Source organism: Nothobranchius furzeri, chromosome 17 (assembly GCF_043380555.1).
Source record: "Nothobranchius furzeri strain GRZ-AD chromosome 17, NfurGRZ-RIMD1, whole genome shotgun sequence".
NCBI lineage: Eukaryota > Metazoa > Chordata > Actinopteri > Cyprinodontiformes > Nothobranchiidae > Nothobranchius > Nothobranchius furzeri.
Window position 1 is genome coordinate 37,172,719 of NC_091757.1, and position 22,133 is coordinate 37,194,851.

General features: G+C 40.2%; 2 protein-coding genes across 4 annotated transcripts in view; both read right to left on the bottom strand.

Moving 5' to 3' along the window:
* The window catches only part of igsf9b (immunoglobulin superfamily, member 9b), a 36,297-nt gene extending 18,657 nt beyond the window's left edge, over positions 1-17,640 (bottom strand). For 2 of the 3 annotated variants that reach the window (XM_015972246.3, XM_015972244.3), the window contains exons 1-3: positions 15,577-16,154; positions 10,604-10,699; positions 8,794-9,000 (exon numbers count right to left, since the gene is read on the bottom strand). In XM_015972246.3, coding sequence (XP_015827732.3) covers positions 8,794-9,000; positions 10,604-10,664 — 268 coding nt within the window. In that variant the 5' untranslated portion in view covers positions 10,665-10,699; positions 15,577-16,154. Of the gene's footprint in view, positions 1-8,793; positions 9,001-10,603; positions 10,700-15,576; positions 16,155-17,306 lie in introns of those variants that run through there. The other variant, XM_070546574.1, reaches the window with a different exon arrangement.
* Positions 17,641-20,036: 2,396 nt separating this feature from the next.
* On the bottom strand, positions 20,037-21,594 carry tmem230b (transmembrane protein 230b). Its single transcript, XM_015972247.3, has 3 exons — positions 21,254-21,594; positions 20,467-20,589; positions 20,037-20,381 (listed from the first exon to the last, which is right to left on the bottom strand). Exons 1-3 carry the CDS (start codon positions 21,347-21,349, stop codon positions 20,241-20,243), a joined length of 360 nt encoding a protein of 119 aa, XP_015827733.1. The 5' UTR covers positions 21,350-21,594; the 3' UTR covers positions 20,037-20,240.
* Between the last annotated feature and the right edge of the window lie 539 nt (positions 21,595-22,133).

Genomic DNA, 22,133 nt, shown 5'->3' on the forward strand with positions numbered 1-22,133 from the left:
TTTGCTTTTTCTTGGTGGAGCCTAGAAGTAAAAGTAAGACAGTAATGTTTTTTGGAAGTGAAGCAAAGAACTAAAACCAGAGCGAGCATCAATTTGAAGAAGCTAAAGGAGGCTACAAAATCACTGATGGTGCCCTGGCTTTGTTGCTACTGGACTTGTAAGTAATACTATTATTTGTCCAGCAGTGTGAATCTTTTACTTTGTGGTTCTAGTATTAGTTGGCTCATGTTAGTGTTACTTCTTGTTGGCGCTAGCTACGGCAGGGTATTTTACAACTGCCATAATTATACTTTCAACCAGTAGGGCGGAGGAGCAGGAAACTTAGTGTTACTTTAAATACTGATTAAGTATTAAAACACCGAATATTACAATACTTCATGGTATCAATATTTTGTTGCATCCCTACTTAAAACCATGAAACACAGATTCATCCATTCACGCCTAACTGGGCGTTAGACCTTCTTGGCTCTATGTAAAAATGACTGTTGTAACACCAGAAACCAAAGCATGTAGTGCAACAATGCATTTCACAACAATCAGCTTAAAGAATGAGCCTCTGAACCACAGATATCTTGCAGGGGGTAGTTTTGTCTCAAACAATGACATGAAGATATTGAAGGCAGCCAGAACAGACGTTGTTTTACCATTCTTTTATTTCCTACAGTCATTCATTGCATTCTGAATAAAAACTGCTTGATCATGATTTTCTCTTAGATTTTATCCAAAATTATGCCGATTTCATTTTGTTGGAGATGTCACCCGCCCCTGTCTCAGACACTGAGAAGTCAAGGGCCCTGAGGTGGAGCACAAACACATGAATCACTAAGGCAATGGTTAAAATGATATGCAAGAAGACAGATGAAGACGGTGTCCTGTCATCTATGGTTAGGCTGGTGAAGTAGAGACCTAGAATGAGCACGCCAAAAATTCCTGAACACTGATTTATTAAATTACTTAAATAATATATTTGAGTCATTCTTATTTTCATTCAAAGGTTTCCGTCTAAGACGGAAAATCGACAATAGAACGTGAAGAAATTAGTCACTTGTAATGAGGGGCAAAGGAACGAGACAAACAATATGAAGCATGGCAGATGCACACACTGGACTTGTGTGTGATCACTCTCAAACACAGATGGACCCATGCACGAAAGCGCGCATCTATCTCCCAAACACACACACACCCAATAACCCAATAACACAGCTTCCTTTTTCCCCTTTCTGCACTTCTTACAACTTCTTGTCAGGCTTTGAAACTTGATCTGCTTGTTGCCTGGTGACTGCAGCCTGGTTTTTCGGGTACACCCCCTCCTTTTATTCCGTCTCTCAATGAACTCTTTTTTTGGCCCTTCAATCTGAGGGCTTTAAACGACAGGAGGATGCAGGCAGTGGGGGAAAACACACACGATGCTCATTCCAGACCCTGCCAGAGCAGTTTGAAAGTAAACACAGAAATGTGAAGAAGTTCCCAGCATCCTATTGGACATCTTTTGCCTCTTATGTGTTGAAAGGTTTGTGTCTCAATAAATAATCCTAATAATTACATTATTGCTAAATAAATAGACCTTTTGTCTTCCAGCAGAGATTTTGTACATATCATAAATCTAAGTCTCATAAAACCTTCTGAAACCTGGCAAACAACATTAGCACTACTCATAATGTCCTCTTTAATATTGTGGTTTCCTTCAGACAGATTTAATCTTGAAGCTATAACATTCATTTAACTGTGCGCATGGCCTTAACACAGAACAAAACACACACTGAGAGTAAAGAAAGGCAACAAAAGCTAACAATTAACCCCACATTCCTGACCGGGGTTGTTGCCGTGCTTAATAGTTGGGTTTAATGACTGACTGACCTCCTAAAGGTGGACACACATAAGATGGGCGGAGCTCACACAAGGCTAGGAGAGCTGGGAAATGTGCAGGCAGGTATACGTATACCTTTAGGCTCTACCCTTCCTGCCACATCAGCACATGTGCAACATTTTCTAGTCTTTTGTGGAATCACTACAGATTAAAAGGGAAGACATACATGTGCAAGACTCTTTTCTAGTACAGCTAATCCTCATGTGGGCACACATCATGGGAGACCTATAGATCAATGTGGCTAATTGCACCCTAAAATGCAGCCTTTGGAAATCCCACTGATCCCACTGGGTTCAGAAGCACGTGGGTGTGTGTATACATGTTGATTTTCAAAATTCAGCCAGCGCCCAGCCCCCTGAGCCCATGCGGGGGAATTCTGGTTTCACTGTCAAACACTTAACCCTTTCCTGTAGCCTCTCCCTCTTGTCCATCACTACAAAGAGGCGGCGACCACCACCCCCTTTCCTCATGCTCTCAGGTTACCATAGTGATGAGGCGGAGAAAATACAAGGTTTAGATTTGAATTCAGTTGCTGTAGAAACACGACACAGCCAAGATATGGGAGGAGGCGGGCTGATCGTGCAAGAGGGGTGGGTTTCTACTGTCACGGATCAGAAAAATTACACGTAGTGAAAAACATTGTTTTGTATGAAAAAAAAACATCCAAAAGCCCAAAGGGTTGAGAGGGGGGACTGAAAGAAATGAAAAAGAAAGAAAAATGGGATCATCCTTTTCACTCTGTGCACAGACAAAACACCAAGGCTGCGCGACAAATGTTGCTTTATTCAGATTTAAATGTTGCATTCTAAGATTAAAATCTCAGATGGTGCTCTGCAGGTGTTCTGCTCATGAGATGTTGCGAAAAAAATGGTTGCTAGCTTAACACACACAGACCATGCTACAAGCTGCATGAACTGAATATAAAAGTGAAAAGTCAGAAATGTTCAGCAAGACGCCACTTTGGTTTTACACCTAAAAGGAACAAGAGGTTACAGGGAGGTTACTGAAATTATGCGCATTGATAATCCACCGACAGCCAATGAGAGGTTGACCTTTCTGACCTCGGTGATCCAGCAGACGCATTCATCACCCCCCTGGTCCTACATTAACGTCCACGAGTCCTTCTCAAGAGACAAACGCCATTAGACTCTAAGCTGAAAGGGAAAGAAAAACCCTGCTGAAACAATAGCTGCTGCTTCACCTCATGCCTACCCTCCTCCTCCTCTGTATTTTTTTCTTCCAGTAGTTATCACATGACAGATTTAGTCTATCATAAAAATGAGTCCTTGTTTCTAACCGGTGGTGGTGCGATGCAGCCAAGTGTAGAAAATGGAAACGCTAATCCAGCAGCGCTGTTTGAACTTTAAGACGCAGCCTCTTCACATTAGCGACTTGGGTTCTCACCCAGTGGGTGGTGGGGTAAGAACCGCTCAGTTTTCATAGTGGTGCTGTTGGCTGGCCTCGTCTCACTGATCTCAGCTCTTTTCTGCAGGCAAAACCTCAGACTACCTGATTTCTGACCAAACAGGTTTTGATCAGTTACGGTTTCACGCATGCACCAATGTGTTTTTTTTTTTGTTTTTTTTTGGTTACTACAGCTCTAGTACAGGGACTTTGTCATTCAATTGTTTGCTTTGCTATTTTATGTGTTATAATAACAAGGAAAACCATAGAGGAAGGCAGATTTTACTGTTTGGTGAAGCATTAGAATAGCTTTCCTTTGTTCATTTGTATGTGTATAAGCGAGCCATGCAGTGGTGCATTGTGGGATGTGTTTTGATTTGAATACAATCATAAGTCTGGGGCTGGCCCCTGCCTCTGACAACTCACCCCCTCCCACTCCCCCAAATTTCTCTCTTCAATCCTCCTGTTCCACTAATCAGTTTAACCCTCTTATGAATAGCTCTTTGTCATGGGATAGATTACAGTTAACACTGTCCCTCTTGCTGAGTCCAGCTCCAATAACCTGCTGCACTAGCTAGCTCACATGTTGAAAATACTCAGCTTAGTCCCTCTGCATGGCCACAAAGTTAGTTTTAGCATAAAAATCCAGAAAATGTTAAACTATTCTTCCAAGTTGAACGTGAGATTTGTTTCTGGATCAGGAAGAGACTAAACTAAGGTAATAATCAACAGATGTTTGACTGTTAGTCATCTAGACAAAGAATAAGAAAAAAATATCTTATTTTAAAAAAGCACAATAAACAAGGTTCATGTCATTTCATATACACAAAAGATTGAAGAGTTTTAGATTACTGTTTACAAAAGCCAGAAATGGTACTTGGACAGTATTTCTAGAAACTGTTCTTATCTGATGTCATTCTAACCAGTGATACACATCTAAGGCATGAAGAAATGGCACTTTTGGATGAGCCTAAGATGAAAAACACAAAGTACTAAAGTTGCAGTCATTCATTGTTTTTTTGTCAGCACTGGCTGCATCATCTTGGTCCAGGAAAACTGGCTAAATTGGTGGGTTTCACATAACAGCATGACTTCAGTGATGTAACATACACCAATGAACCAAGCTGTTCAATGTTAAAAACATACATTAACTTTTCTAGATGATTCAGAGGATTTGTGTGTGACAAAAGTATCCCCTGACTTCAGTCCTGTCCAGGACTCTTACTTGAGAGTGTGATGGATGCCTGCTGAGATCTGGAGGTTTGCCTATTGTCGTACTAACCTCAGGTCAATGTCCCTTGCTCACAGTCACTGATTTTCCTCAACACACAAGAGACATTTGATCTGGCGCTGCAACAGTAAACCATCCAGACACTGCAGGACTCCAATACATTGTCTCGGCAAACACAACTAAAGCTGTAAAAACGTGTCAGTGACTGTTTATCTGGCTGTTTCCTTTATGGTGTGAACTGACTAATGGTTAGCCCTCGAGGGCGGGTTGGAAGTGAAACGGAGAGGGTGAGGGTTTCATACCTTCCTGGTTCACATAACTGTCTCATGTTTAATGGTTTCTGTGGAGGATTGCTTAGGTGGGGTGCTGCTGACACTCCTTAAATACATAGTGCAATCTCAAACACACCTGATATTATATCAAGAAAAGTTGGTTTAATGGACTAGAACAAGGATCCAAGATATCACTTCCTGAGATTATTTTTGTCTGTGATGATAAATATTGCTAATGGCATTTGTAGCCTTGAAACAAAGCAGTAACTCAGAAGTATAGACCAAACGTAGCACTAGCAAAAAGATTTTTTCTCTACCAGTCGGTTGAGCCACGCTCCATTGTAGCCTCAGCAGGTCTACCATTTATCTGATCAGTTCTGTGTCTTGCCAATCACACTGCTCTTTGTTTATTGGGTGGGCTTTGCACTAGAACTGCAACGGAGACAAACTACAAAGATTGTGGCAGCTCAGGAACTGTGCCAGTTTGAAATTATTTTGGCATCAACTTTTGATGATTCAGACTTGGGCTTTTCTTTGAGCCATGAGCAGAGTGAGGTCATAGATTTAGAAAAAATAATGTATTTTCTTCTTCTTGTTGTCTACTGCCCTGTGGACTGATTTCTGTGGAGATGAATACATTATGTTGTTTGTTTCTCTAATTGGTCCTACTGTTATCCAACTGCCTCTAGAGACAGTTTGAAAGACATCTGTAGATTCCTCCCCACTGCTGGGTTGTTTCAATGGGTCGTGGCCAGACTTTATATTTACATGTATAGAATGGCTTGCTAGGCTAACAAAGCAGTACTGTGGACAGATGGCATCTTAATTTTAATATTCTACAATAGAGATGTAAGAAAATATCAATACATTGAAATATTGCGATATTTCATGTTATGATGCGGCTGAACTAATATTTAAAAACACAGAATCGACTTTTATTGATAATTTACATGCAAACACCTATTTTATTTCTTTTGTGCGGTGCAAATCAAATTCCGCCTGCTAGATGGTAGCAGTTTCTACTGCCTTCATGAAGAATGACGAGATCTTTGATAACTCTGGATGTGTCTGGGAAGCGTTTGACCTGAGTTTTCCAAGTAAATTCAGTTTTAAGAATTGCAATGATCATCTATCTCATGGGTAAACAGCACATATAATAAACATATTTTAATGTTTTTAAATAAATTGTAGTTTTTAAATCTATATTAATACATTTGTGATTGTAAAAGATGGCATCAGATTTGTTTTATTACAGACTTGTGCTATTTGGAGAAAAGGCCTGTGGGCACCAGGTTGGTGTCCCCTGGAACCATATCAGGTCTATCTTTTAGTGACACAATATATCATATCATCTCCCCTGTATTGTATAAGTCACCTCCATGTAATCTTCACAATACACACCCCTATTCTACAATATGCAATGTTATCACTACAAATAATCTGCTGCAGAAAACATATTCTTCTCAGTTTTGGTCAGTTACCTTTTATTTACTAAATCAGATCTAGAGTCTGAACAACTGCATAGATTTCTACACTGAATGGTATTAACTCATTTCATATTTTAATTGATTTTTACTTAAAATAAAACATACACCCTGCCTGCACACTTGTTCCTGTTCTTTGACAAACCAAGACAGAATTCAGGAAAAGCTCGTCGACCTGACAGTCTCACAGTCCAATCCGAAACCCCACGATTTTAATTTGAGGGCAGAATACATTAGACCCACAGCACTGACACGCTTCACATGTAGCCATCTGCCTCCAGTGGGAGGGGAGATATGAGGATCTGAGGCAGACTGGGGCAAAGCCTGCACCAGACACATACACAACAAAGGACGAATTCTGCCAAACACAGAGACGCTCTGGTGTTTTACACTAAGCTTCACCTCTGAAGTCTTATTTACTTCACTGTTCACTTTTGTATTAAGTAATTTCCAAACATACATGACAAACAGCCCATAAAAATGTTCAATGAGGTTCTCCCGTGATCACAGAACTGGAAACATCTCAGTCTGAATCAAATGCAGAGGGCTTCTGATGAGGTTTCCTTGTACATTTCAGTGACCTATTTGAGACAGTAAGGGATTTGGGGTGTCCCAGTCGTTCTGTCAGATTTGAAAAACCAATGGGAGGCTGTGATGCCCCTCTTTGTCTTTTGGGCTCTGGCAGACAATGACAGAATTATAGCTCTCTAGCAAGGAAACTCCCATTATTCCCGATGCTTCCATCCTCCTTCCAGCACAACAATCTCCTCTTACTGGGTCACCCTCAGCATACTAATATAAAACTGTCAACACACAAGCAAGCCCCTATCTATGCTCCTAATTCCCCAATGGGAAGCATTACTGGTATGCCCGTCCCTCCTTTCTAAACTACCCTACCCCCACTGCCGCCACTAAAACACGTACATTCTTGCCCTTCCCCTCCTTGTAGCTGTACTGATGCACACTCAGCACCACCTGTAATTACAGGGACGATGCTTTGAATGGATTATCTATTTCGGGGTATCCAAACTTCCCCTCCCCACGCTTTTAAAATCATCTGTTTGACCTCTTTTTGGCTCCCCTTTCCCGCATAAGAAAGACAAGATTAAGTTAGCTGCCAGACGGGCACCCCACTCTCTTTTCATTTATAGATGGAGAGGGAGATGTTATTCTGGAACATTTTTGCCACACTGCTTGAAATGTTCTTTGTATACCAAATGGCACCCAATAAACGTTTTGTCAAAAAAAAAAAAAAAAAAAAAAGAGAAGAATTTGAATCACCTCTGAAACATACAACCCTGGAAAAACTTCAGGGTTAACGCCAGCCTATCCATGCTAAAAGTCCGTTGAGGGGGTAGGAAATCCAGCTAGTGGCCAGCCTAGGCACGCTAATGGCTAGCCTCTCCAATGCTAACACCAGCCCGTCCAGGCTAACGCTAGCCTACCCATGATAATAGACAGCAGAGGGAGTGTGTGATCCTGTCAATGACCAGCCAAGGGTTGCTAGTCCCTAGCATATCTAGTAGTAACGCCGGTAAAGGTGCTATTTCTCAGTAAGCAGCACCAGCCTCTCAGTTACCGGCGTCAGCTTAACATTAATCAGATCGGCAGTTTGCTTCGGAATTTATATAGCCTCCTGCTGCTGGGCAGTAGTCTTAATTTTGGCCCCCATACCGCGCCATAGAATTAAACAGAGGACGAGTCTGGCAAGCCAGGCTAGTAAACAGCTTGAGATAGAACTGGCGCCTATCTTCAGCGCGGCGCTTCTGGGATGCGGCACGGCGCTCCCCATGTGCCCACTCTCGTTAACTATAATGGCTTCTATTTAAAATGACGGCGTGTCGCGTTCACCTCTGGTGTGCCCTAGACTTAAAAGATGATGTTGGTGGAACCTCAAGATATTTTTTGGGGACTGCTTAGTGGTGGTTTTTAATAGTCCAGGGCAATGTCTTTGTATCATTTTCTTAGCTTTTTACATAAGAAATCAAGTTAACTGAAACAACTGAATCCCGGTCATTTCTGGAGTGCATCAGGGTTAAAGTGTTCAGTCCCTGGCTTTTACTATCAGGACATATTCTATTGTCTCCACTGTATTACCAATACACACTCCTACTAAATTGTCATACATCTATGTAGATGAGTTATGTTAGGGATTACAGCAGAAGGGTGCCGATAATGAACAGAAAAGGGTAAGATAACATGTTGTTTTATGGTTGTTTGAGGGTATCCGTTGCCTTCGGTGTTATACCATTTTCTGTGACCATCAGATTCTGTGACTCTATGGAGGAGGCTGGGGAAAGGGGTTGGAGCTTAGAGTTGTTATTTTTCAAAAAGCAGCTTCCTTGAATGGTTTTATCCAAGAATATCCACTCTACCTTTAAGCACAGCTAAATAAAAATGCTAATCTGTAATTATAGATGTTTGTGGTATTAGAAGTTCAGCTCATCTTTGCATCACCCAGTAAAGCTTTCAAAGCTTATTTTGTGGTCTGTGATAAAAAAAAAAAAAAGCTCAACACATGTGAATAAAGCTTACCCTTATAATTAGGATGAACTCGGGGAGCGTATACTCCAAATTTGATGAGGATGGGAACGTTGTAACCGAGACGCACCCACTCCACGACATGCAGTGGAAAGAGGTTTGGGGTAGTTACTTCTTTGGATGCAGGGGTGAGATTACAGCCCAACTCTGCAGAGGCCCCCTCTCTGGCACGAACCAGTGATGCCAAACTCTGCGACACACCTGCAGACATCAGTATGGTACTGAATTAATCCTAAACATCTGCAGATGGCACAAAACAAGTGAATGAACCCATGATTCTTTATTAAAAAACCTCTCTGCAAACTGTTAATCATTTATGTGAGAACTGTAAATCCCATCAAAGGTGGACACATTTTATAATAAAACTAAACCAGATAGTTGATGAGGAACAACAAAAACAAAGTGCCATGACTGATCTGGACTGAAACTGATCACAGATCAACCACCGAGTCCTACTCTCCCAGACAGGTAAAAGCCAGGAGAGTATGTGAAAGAATCATGTGGCGCTCGGTAACAAGATTGCGTAGCTGCAATCCCATTAGTGACACCTGGAGCAGGAAGTAGTCTCTCTGCCTCTCTCACTGCCATGTGCTGACATGGGTGTGTGCTCAACTGGGTGCCCATGTTTGCTTCACTGCTCATCTGGCCTGGTGATTACTTTAATCTCGGGGGGGGGGGGGGGGGGGGGGGGGGGGGTCACTCTGATGTAGCAGGACCCTCTCTGTGTTTGCTCCAGCCAACCTCTCACCACCCTCTGGGGGTCTGCACATGGTCTGTGGACCAGCACGATCAATCTCACCACCAACCCCCTTTGCAAATACAACACAACACAAGCCAACACACACACACATACACACAAGCGTGCCTGGGGTTGGGGGTAGCATAAATCCAGGATTGATCTAAATCCACACCCAGAGATATTGTTTAAGTTGGGTTTTTGGCCCCGTTTTCTCCCTCTTGTCCACTAAGGTCTGAGCTGTGACGCCCCTCCTCTTCACTCTCTCCGACATAAAGCAGCCAGAGCTGTGCCAGATGATTTATGTTGTGTGTGTGTGTGTGTGTGTGTTTGCTGCCTGCATGCAGCTAAACAACAATGTAAACCACCTGCTTTCTAAATTTCCCCCAGATGCATGTCTGCATATCCTGAAATCTTCCATTCAAGAATCTTGTAGAACAAAAAAAACTATTCATGTGTCAAGAAATGACTCTGAAAGAGTTTTGAAAGTGCAATGGATTACGTAACCATTGCAAAAGATATAAATATTGTTTCAAAGTCCAATTAAGTTAAAACATCGATATGGAGTGAAAGTGTCACTGTGGTACAGTGATCCTGACCTGGCAAAGAAAATAGTTTAAACAGCAGAAGCACAACCATCACAAATAAGTCTTTTTTTATTTGTGTGAAATAGATGTATCTTTTAGTATGATTGTTTGTATCTTTTACCATTTTATATTGTTATTGTGTTTGTTTGTTTGTAATATCCAAATTAAATAGCCAAACCATGTGTAAAATGCCCAGGCTTCTTCAGATTAGAACATTTATTTAAAATTCTTTGTAATATTTGGGATTTTAAACAGTTATTGATACAAACCAAAAGGTAAAGTTTTGCAGCTCTGGCTGCTTCACTTGTAAGTCGCTTTCGACAAAAATATCTGCTAAATACATAAACATAAACATAAAGTCGTAAAATGTAACAAAAGAAAACAAACAACAAAGAACATTTAGAAAAGGGAAAGGGAAAAAAGTCAGAGAAAAGCCTTGTTAATGTGTGCACTTAATCAATTTTTCCAATAGCATACTTACTTATCAGACAGAAGACTACAGCAGTGGTGACAGCATGAAGCCACCGTCTCTCCAGTCCCATGGCCGTCTGTCAGGCTCCTTCCCACATCTCCCGGTCTGAAAAACAAGTCCAAACATCCCGTTTAGTCCTCATCAGAAAAACCCTCCTGTAGCATGTACAGAATGACAGAGTGGACTCCCTCACATCCCCCAGAGGACAAAATGTAATCCCTAGAGTTAACATCAACTCATTATCCAACCAGAATACTACATTCCAGATGCCTTTTGGGTAATAAACAAGAGTGTTCTTTGAAAACCTAAGCATCCTTAAAATGGGATGTTTGATAAATGCTTGGATTAATGCAAAGCTAAACTAATCCATCAAAGACAGTAGGACATGCTTAGAGTGTGTATCCTGTGGAGGTTCGACTGCAAAGAGTATTTGTGTGTGTGTGTGTGTGTGTGTGTGTGTGTGTGTGTGTGTGTGTGTGTGTGTGTGTGTGTGTGTGTGTGTGTGTGTGTGTGTGTGTGTGTGTGCGCGTGTGTGTGTGTGTGTGTGTGTGTGTGTTGGTCACACTGAAGACCAGGGCAAGGCTCTACATGTATTAGATTAACCTCACCAAGAAAGTCTTCTCTAAATAGGCCAGCAGCAATTGACAGGTGACAGGAGCGACATTGAAAGGTGTTTTCCCAGCTCCAGGTTTTATCTTATTACCGATGTTAAGAAAATTGAACTTAAGTGATATAAACAGACTTCTGATGGAGGACGATCTTATCTTAGAATTTAAAGCCGCAGCTCGTTTCTTGCAAACAGCAGCATCAAGGGCTACCGAACGCACTAACAACTCATACAAGGGCACCATCACAGTCGGCTGACTTTGATCTCCTAATGAGGCAGACAAACATGACTCCACTTGAAAAAATTGCAGCCCTACTCCAGAGTCTGCACAGCTGCGACAACACATGAGCCCCCCACCTGCTCACTTCAAATTGGATTGGAGGGAAGTTTAAGTTGTTACCCTTCAAACACAATGAAAACACTCCCCCCTTCATTCAAATCACTTCATTTGGTCCCCCTAATACCAGCTTATTGCCTAAAGTTCATTAAGGTAAATTAAGATGGGGCTGTTCTTGGACAGCTGCTAGAAATGAGCTGCCGATGCAAGCAGACGCTCAAATGAAACCAAACTCAACACAACTTGGAAATCTTTCTGCAACTCTCAGTAGTGGAGAGGAACCAAACCACATTAGTCAGACTGGCTTCACTGTAAAAGCTGGTGAAAAGGGCAGGGAGGGGCATTTGATTAATTGTTGTGGTCAGTAGTTTGCGCAAGGCAGAATCGATGCAATCATGAAAGGATTACTCCTATTAAATGAATAATGTTTGCCAAAGGGGCTGCTGCAATAAACACTGATGTTACTCTGGATTCAGAGGGTAATAAATATATGCAGTACAAAGTGTTTGGGTCATCTCCAACAATAAAAATAAAAGATGGAGGTGGTAGCACACTACTGCATCCTCTTCCTTGATGACTTTTCACTTGTTTAAATGACATAACAAACCCCATCATACCCTGGAAGTACAACCCAAGCTCCTTTCTGAAGCATTACACATCCTCAAGTCACATTTGCTCCCAGCTGCTTTGTTGTGCTCATACACCGTAATGTGTGACTGTCTGGTGGAAAGAGACGCTGAGGAAAAAGCTAGGGGGGGTCTTTGTCTGCAGGTGCAGTATTAGACAGAGACAAGCAGGTTATTTCCTCCTGCAGCAGAGCACAGCTAGGCCATTTAATTAGCATGTGCATAAAGCCTCTATAGGAGACTAGTCAAGACGGTGACGTGTAATACTTATGATATATCAAAGTAATATCTAACAACAGCAATTTGCTGCCATTTGTCGGACGACGTTGTTGTATGTTGACCGTTTCTGTAATTGTAAGGTGATGGTTTACTCACAAAATATGGGTTTTTATCCTTCTACAGTAAGTAAGGAGTGCATATGACTGCTACACATTCATTTTAAACAGGTTATCAAATGTAAAAAACATGGCATAAATAACTCACATACTCAACATAACTCAAAAAAACAAACTTTACTCAGAATAAAAGTAGGAAATACGTCCACGTACGACACGGACAGCCTGCATGTTAGTGACATGTAAAGATCCAGAGTAACACTGGATTTCACTGACACAAATTGCTTTAGACCTAGTCATGACTTAGCCTTCTGGATGGTACATTTGTGGCGCCCAGTGTAATCCTGGCCTCCTGTTTCAAGTGTTAATAGTTTAATTGAATTAGAGATCAAACTGGTGAGACACATCAAGGACACTATCATGTGGCTGAACGGAGATCCATAACTGCTGAATCAGGTCACACAAGTATTAACACTGAAGGGGTCCAGTGTCGGTGACAATATGGCTTCTTTAGTGGATGGAAAGGTGTAAAGTGATCTTTGATTTGGAAAGTGGAGGAAACACATGGCACGTGGTCCACCCAAACGAGTTTTCTCAGGTCAAAGAGCACAATAACACATAGACTTACTGGTGCTAACTATGGAATCTACATATTTCCACTACAAAAGTTTAGAGACGTCTTGCACATGTGCACGTCACTGTATTTATGAAAGTCACAACAAACCAGCAGGTGTTTGAACTATTGCATCAAGCACTGTCCCTTTCATGAAGAATTTATATCCTGCAGACTCACTTCCTGGCTAGCAAAAAGCAAAACATGCACTTAATCAGCTGAATCCAACCTGTCAGCTTTAGTAGCAGGTAGGTTAAATCTCTCCATATGCATCTGCCCTGTCACACTGTATCAATCAGACATAAGCTAAGTATTGAAACACGGATCTGTATTCTCTTGCAGTCTATAGGATAAGTAGCATGAGATTTTCATTTCTTTTTATTAATATATCATACATTTGCCATTTAATACGATTTTTGACCTGATGCATTAGAGATTATATGTTATCCCTGGTACCTAAGCAGGCCCATCAGTGATGCTAGCGACAGATACAGGCCTGATAAGAAGTAGTATTACTCTCTTAGTAATCCCCGTAATCCTGGCAGGCCGCGGCCTTTGCACAAACCTAGAATTTACAAGTGTTACTCGAATAGGAGCTCACTCAGCACTCACAATTGCACAACTAGCACACAAACAATGACCACATATCTGCTCACATACTCCCAGCAGATCAGTTATTACAACAGTTACTGGTCTAAATCCATGGACCAGTCTGCACAGCAAAGTGGTCAATGCATGGATTTTGTCCCTGGCAATGCAGCCTAGTTTAGAATGTGTATTGACATTTGTTTTAGCAAAAGGAAATAAACTGGGCACACCCTTGGCATGGGATTGGAATCCCAGTATCCTGGGGAAAGCCTGGTGCATATGGATCAACATAGTGACCATGGAAAGGCCAACATATGGTACTAGCGGGTTTAACAATCGTTACTATGGCCCAATGTTTTCAAATTATTGTCTCACTCTCACACAGGCGTCACTGTGGCCTGCTGCAATGACTACACAGTTCTTGGGATTATTACACTAAATCACCTGAGTGCACTTAATATTTCCTCAAGATGATCCACATTCATGTTCAGTAACTCAAAGTAAAAGCAGAAAATATGTGGTCTTGGGGTTGTGTCATTTCCTGCTCTCAAGAGCAAACAAAAAACACGGCCCTAAAGTCATGAACTCTGGCTCATAAAGGTGCACTGGATTTATTTTAAAACATGAACAAACAGATACAAAAGACTTCTCATTTCCTTATGTTGCACAACTCCTACTGACCAGATGTGAAAGGATTTTCCAGAGAGTGCCTGTAATAAATATATTATGAATAATAAGTACTTTTCTTTTTATTCCTCACATTATTACCATGTTATTGGTGGCTAATTGAGAAAGACAGCTAACTCAGCTATTAAAAAAAAGCCACTCATGAATAATTTGTTACCAGGAGCAATCAATTTCCCAAGGCGTGGTCACAATCTTCCTGCAGGGAACAAATAACCGCAAAGAGACAAATTTTCATCCAAAGCAATAATCCAGTGAAATGTCATGGCTTTGTAGACCAATAATGATTAATAATGAGAGATGATATGGTATAAAATGACATCTGAGGTTACAAACACTGACTTTAAGAGCACCTGGAAGTTTGATGATATCCAAAACTGACTCCCAGGATTAGGGATGATGGATCCTAAGCGTCTCTTTACAATGTCAATAAAGTAAAAACATATAAAGATATGATTTGATGTTTGCAAAGGTAACAGGAGCAGACACGTTTTTCACTGGGGGTTTTCTCCAGGAATTAGTACATGCGAAAACAAATTCATAAATATGTCAAACTAACACCCCTGAGAACCTATAAGCTGATTAAAAACAAGGATTCTTCTTATATGTATGCAAATAAAAAGAAACAACAGTCGTCTGTTGTGACATTTTCTTCTCTGGCTCTCCCTGCTCACTTAACAGCACAACAAAAACACGGAGAAGAGAAAAAGCAGGCCAAATGACTATTAAAGAGAAAACGTGCCAGCAGCTGCACCACTTTCTGCTAAATTGTTAAAAACCAGCTTTTGTCCAGCACACTGTACCAAGCAGAGCAGCAGGCTGATAACCTGTCTGGTGCTACAGAGATCCACCCAGATCTCCGATCGGAAGAAAACAGGTGCGTCTTTTGTCTTAATCTGGGAGTCTGATGGCAGGTGAGAGGAGGGTCCTACACACTATTATAATTAATATATATGTTTTACTTACAATTCATGTTATTTTAATTAGAAATACATTTAAGATGTTTGATACCCAGAATATATTTTAGCTACTAAAAGCAGTGGCAATTTCTCCTTTAATTATTCATAACAATTATTACAAATAAAACAAAAGAAAAGTCATCAATATTAAATAAAAAGGCCACAAACCCCGAGTAAAGTCGTGTGCAGACACAAACTCTAACCAGGCCTGAAGAGCTCTGGATGCATCTTACCTTTCTTCAGGCACTTCACACTGGAGTCGGAAGTCTCTTAATCCATTGATGCTCCTCTTTCAGACTTTTCTCGGACCAGATTTAACCTCCAATTCCTTTCTCGTCTGGGTAAAATTAAGTATCAAAACTCCGTTTAGAAGAAAACCAAGAAGAGGATGAAGAGGGCGCAGGTAGTCACATTTTTCTTTCCGTTCAATGTGAGGATCAGACGAAATCAGTCTTTAATCTCCATCTGGAAATTGATGTCCAACAAATTTGTTTCCGTCTTCAGTGAAACCTGCAAGTCCAGTTGGCTTTAATGGTTCTGACATCAGCACATTTAAAGTCCATTTAAACTTTCCACGCAGTTGCTTGTTATGGTCGCAGTCCTCTCGGGCCAAACTTGTCTGAAGCGCCTTTAATGGTGAGTGAGAGTTTAATGTTGGCCACGTTAATACGCGTAAATGAGTCGGTGCTGTCCGCGTTAACCATCTAATAGTAGCGAGACTGGTCAGAAGGCTCCTAGCACGCTGAGCAGGAGCCGTGTTGTTGATCCTTTCCCGGAGCGGCCCTCTCATTATCATCTTCCCCTCCTCCTACTACAGTCGCTGCTCACACCCCCGTCAGCTTACGCAGAGCAAAAACATCCAACTTCCGATCAGAACTTTCAAAATAAAACGCCAACACAAACTCAGGTGAGGTGACAACTTCCTAATCAACACACAAATGAATTATTTATTTAGGCATTTTAGCTCATTGGGATTTTGGAAAATAAAAATTACTAATATGATCACATTATGTAGGCTGATTAATTGTAAAATCAAATCTTGGTTCACCTCTAATTTCCTCAAACTCAACGGCAATAAAACTGAACTTCTTGTTGGTACCAAATCCACCATCTCCAAATCTGACAGCTTTTCTTTAACTATTGACAGCGCCACAGTCTTCCCCTCCCCTCAGGTTAAGAGTCTTGGTGTCATCCTCGACAGCTCACTTTCTTTTCATGCTCACATCAATAACATAACTCGGTCAGCCTACTTCCATCTTCGATTCATAAACCGTCTCCACCCCTCCCTTACCCCTCACACTGCCACCATTGTCCACAGTCTCATCACCTCCCGTCTCAATTACTGAAATTCACTTCGTTTTGGTCCCCCTTACAAACTCCTTCATAAACCTCAGGAGGCCGTATTATCACCAGAACCCCTTCCTTTCACCACATCACCCCAGTTCTCCAGCAGCTTCACTGGCTTCCTGTTAAATTCAGGTCCATCTTCAAGATTCTCCTCCATACCTTCAAAGCCATCCACAACCTCTCTCCTCCATATATTTCAGACCTTATAAGTATTACCACCCCCTCCCGTTCCCTCAGATCATCTTCCTCCCTCCATCTTGCTGTTCCTTCTGCCCGTCTCACTACCATGCGGAGCAGAGCTTTCAGCTGCTCTGCTCCCCATCTCTGGAACTCACTCCCCCCAGACATCAGAAATATTGACAGTTTCATCCTCTTCAAATCCAGACTCAAGACACACCTGTTCAAATCTGCCTATGACCTCTGATTTTATTAGATTTTTTTCTATGTTCTTTTCTTCATTGTGTTTTGTTTTAATGTATTTTACTGAATGTATATTTCCTGTCAAGTGACCTTGGGTGTCCTGAAAGGCGCTTTTAAATAAAATGTATTATTATTATTATTATAAAATGTGATTATTCTGAATGTAATCAATACTTGTGTCAGTGCAATACTTTACCTGTCAAGGATGTGCTGCCGGGCACCACCATTCCCTCCGACCACCACCAGCAGGCAAGGTGGGTTAAGTGTCTTACCCGAGTGCACAATGACAGTGACAGACTGAACAGGGCTCGGACCTGCAACCATCCGATTACGACGAGGAGAGCACTTAACTCCTGTGCCACCGTCAGCCCATTGTATCTTGTTGTGCTCATGATTATCTTGTCTGATATGCTTTAACGTGTCATGCTGTGCTCATTTCTACTTATCTTATCTGTACAATGTCTTTATATTTCTGTGAATTGGACTAAGTCCAGAATAAACCATACTTGCCTTGACTTAAATGTTTTAGTACTAAGCTAAACATATCCACATTTTGCTCTTCTTGTGATCAACAATTCCAAATATCTAAATAAGTTAAGACAATTGTAAACATTAAATGTTACAACTGTAGGCAAGGGTCTAAGAATAAGTTAACGTTAACTCAAAATTACTGTATTTTTTACATTGTTGTAGAATACATTTTTTAAACTAGTTAGGTTCATGAGCAAAACGGGGAAATGCAAATATATCTTTAGAATGATTAAAATTAAAACGGTTGGACCAAGACGCTTTTATTTTGAAGAAAAAACAACCCGCATCCGGTATATGTCTCCTAACGTAGAGGAACTTAACAAAGCTGGTAGTTTTAGCGCCTTTAGACAAAAGCGCCTTTCGGTGGGAATGGCTGGTGACTGTAACAAAAGGCAAAGGCTAATTGACGGGAAAATTACAGCTTCCAGGGGAGAAAAATGCGCCTGTAGGCGTTTGTTTCTGAACGAAAACCTCACACAGTTTTAATTTTCAAGAATCAGTTTTAAATCTCTATACTGAAATAAATCAAACCGTGCTTTAAATAACATGTTATTACATTCGTTAAAAGGAGATAAGACGCGTTATTATTAACAGTTACGTGTATTTTCCATTCTGTGTCCATAGCACTAGCATAACCGAGAGTTAGCTTTACGCTAGCTAAAAAATGACCCGCATTTTGCTCTGTAAACCTCATATTAGCAAAAATAAATAAATAAAAAACATCTATATTAGAGACCATTACAAATTAAGTAATTGGTAAATAAGGTAATTCACGTGAGACGTATGGCCTGTTATAACCTGTGGCGATAGCATTTTCAAGCACTTCCCGTTTACTAAAGATGGGTCAAAGGTCAGAACCCCCACACAAGGACATTAAATAATGGTAAACGTTTTTCCGCTATCTTACCTTAATCAATCCTTTTCATAAATTGATAAAATGAGATGGATTTTACATAAAAACTACACAGTTGACTCACGTGAATATGGTCAGTTCGGGTTCTGGTTTAAATTAGCCAATTAGAAACCACATGAACCACCAGTAGGGGGCGGTAGTATCCGGAACAACCAAATTAGGCTTTTATTATCATAAACGTTTTATATCTGGTTCCCTACAATTCTGTTATATGAAACAATAGAGAATACCATTGTATTTATTAGCAGAAAATTTTAATGAAATGAAAGTTATGCTTATAAGGAAAAAGACCCAATTTACTTCTAGCATTTGATCATTTCAAAAGCTGTTTCTGGAAAACTAAAGCTATAAATTACTAACATTTAATTATAAAATATGTAAATAAGTATAAACCAATTGGGTTTCTCAATTAAAGATTTCTGAAATTGTGCATTTCCACTTGTATAGTTCACACAAAAGTTAAACCAATCAGTTTTTTTAGGAAATTCAGCACGATCCATCCAACATCAATCTGCATGATCTGAATTCTGTTATTTATCAGTAAATGATTAGTTTTCACCTTTTTTTTTTAAAAATAGACCAGTTATAAAGCGACAAAAACGTCTTGAAGCTCAAAAAACCTATGACAATTGCAAAGTTCCCATATGCATCTTAGTCCAGTGTTTCATCCTTCCAGATCTTTTTTGAGACATAATTTGTTGCAAACACAAGTCAGATAAAAAAACAAAGTTATTTCTAGATTGTCAGCAAGATGGGACAGTGCACATAATGCAGTAATTCTAATTTCTGTAAGACGCTTTTGTACACAACTAGTCTCCGTAAAATCAAGCAGGGGAAAACTTTCTGAGAAGATTTGAAGAGCTTAATCTGATCTGAGTAACTAGTTAGTTGTTATGGTTGGTGGCTGATTGAGCGAGTGCATTTATTAGCAAGCAAGTATCCCCGAATTATCCCCGTGGTAAGCAGCAGGCTGCCAGGCATCTGAAGGGATTACTCTAGTCCAACCTTCACCAGCACAACGTTTTACATCTGAGCCATTTCCTGCCACACAAATAAAAGTGGCAACTTTTCATCCAAATATTAGAAAGATTACTCTGAAATAGATAGGTTAGTAGCAGATATGGCAGAGCAGAAAGGTGTTTGTGCTGCTCGATGTTCAAAAATGTTGACTCACAGACCAGGTGGACCATATGGAGATCAGAGGATTGAGATTAATCACACAAAATCCTCCAAGAATGAGCAAATCTGAAGAGTAGGAAGAATTAACTGAAGGATAAGGAAAACTCTGATAAACAGTACTGCTCATTATGAAATACAAACTGTGTTAGCCTTTTAACAAACATCAGTCTTCTGCAGAAAAGTTCTAAAAATGTCACGATCTTGTCACACATATTTATGAAGTCATTCAGCATTCAAGATTTTAATCATGTAGGTTTTTATAAGCTATGAGCTTATAAAAATACATAATAAAATGACCCAAAGAAAATTAAATTATTTTATTAATTAAATAAACTAACCAAGAATATACAAATCAAGCTACATTTGTAAGCAATCTGGCATTAAATAAACAACAAGTCTGAGGCATGAAACAGGAATGATTAACCTAATTTCTCTTAGCAGTTTTAACTTTGATACTAACAGTAAAAGCAGCACAGACAGAATAACGATGGTATGGTGTGGTGTGGTTTAGTCATCAAAGTCTGGGATGTCATCATAGGAGTATCCCGAGTAGCCCTTGGAAGCGTAGTAAGCAATTCGTAGGTGGTAAAAGCCTGGCAGGAAGACAAGGATCCCAATGATGAGGACGGGCAGTGTCCGGTCAGAGTCCTATAAGAGAGGAAAAATGTTTATCGGTGAATAAATTGTTTGTACAATTTTGTGAAGAAAATAATTGCCTTGGAAAGAAACTCACAGTGTCTCCAAAGTATCCTGCCAAGAGGAGTGAACCAATGATGATTAGCAGTGAGCCAATCAGGAAGAGCACTGTGGCGAGTGCTATGGCTTTATACGGGACTTTGGGTGGACTCCTTTTGAACTGAGAAGGAGGAGACATTTATCATCATAGCTTTCTGTATTCACTTTATTATTAAACAGCCATCAAAGTTAAAGTAGAGACGACACTAAGTATGACTTTCTGCCTCAAAAAGGCATATTGTGATGATTAAAAGATTAACCAAATTGACTGGAAACGTGTCTTTTATCCAGCCAATTTGGGGGAAACAACCAACTGGTTTACTTCAGAGCTGCAGATTATTTCAGGGACCACAAAAATGATACTGCAGTCTTTGAGAAAATTCAACAACATTTGTATTTAAATTCTTACTCACTGTGGAAGAAAGGAAACACAAAATGCATAATAAACTAGCCTAATAACTATATCAGCAGTAAAATAAATAAGCACAATTTCAGATCTCACACATACAGTACGGGAAAAATAATGGAGAAACATTTTACAATAAAATGGAAATATTTTAAGATAGTACCTTAATTTGACCTTGTTTAATAAGAGTATGAAAAACTTAAGCTATCATTTAGTGAATTCAGCTAAGCTAAAGAAGCTATCTTAAATTATTTATAGTTTAAACTTGGAATAAGCGTTAATTTAAGGGGAACACATTTGGCCACTGCAGCTTTTTGGCCCTTTTAGCATGTTTTAGCTAATAATAAACAAAGACAGGACAGTTGTGACGTTCTCCTACCTGTAAATCAATGTAGCCGTCGTCATCTGAGGCTAACCTGGAATACCTAACTTTGCTGTTAGGAACATCGTGAGAAACAATATTTCGAGCAGGCATCCTCCACAGCTTCAACTGGAGCTTAACAGCTTGTCGTCAACAAGGCAGAAAAAAACATTTACAAAAGCTTAAACGAACCTGCAGCCATCTTAATGGTCACTCGTTAAGTTGGCATTACTAAAATAAAGGAAAAAAATACCCTCGAGTCAAATTAGGATAGTTGTGGCTACCTGGACACGTTTTGACTAGGAAAAATGCAGGATGTTATTGGTTTAGCTGGGGACTTCACTTCCTCGTTGCCTGTTTGATATGCGCATGCGCAAGTGTGACAAGTACTGTCATTGTGTTACCACAAGAGGGAGTAGTCGAGTCTTATTAGAACGACCCGCTCGCTGTACGAAGCTGTGTCACTGGGGTCAGGTCTTATGTTGTGAGGATGTTGAATCCGATGTATTCTCCCAAGACAGGTTTGTAATCAGTCCATGATCTTAGATCAGATCGTTTCTGTCCAAAGCCTGTGGACTTTCAAGAAATTTCATTAAATAAGCTGCAACGTTCTCTAAAATCTGTTTTCAGCCACAAAGATGATAGTTTCTGGGTCATACACAATACAGACCGACAGGAAAAATGTCACAAACAGATAAGAGCTTTAATGTTATCTAATTTGTGAAATTTACATGACAAATGTCCCAAAACAATCTAATAAATGGACTATTGTCACATTTAATTATTCATCTAATCAAGTTAAAGGTGGGATTTACAAATAATATTTAGTACATCTATTTCATTTAGTATGTTTATAATGAAAATCTGTTGTTTGCAGGGAGTGGGCTCAAAATCTTTG

Excerpts from the sequence above, each read along its gene's own strand:
- tmem230b (XM_015972247.3), bottom strand. The coding sequence starts at position 21,349 with ATGCCTGCTCGAAATATTGTTTCTCACGATGTTCCTAACAGCAAAGTT. Across the intron at positions 20,590-21,253 it reads ACGGCTACATTGATTTACAG|TTCAAAAGGAGTCCACCCAA; the intron begins GTAGGAGAACGT and ends CCTCCTTCTCAG. Across the intron at positions 20,382-20,466 it reads CAGGATACTTTGGAGACACT|GACTCTGACCGGACACTGCC; the intron begins GTGAGTTTCTTT and ends CCTCTCTTATAG.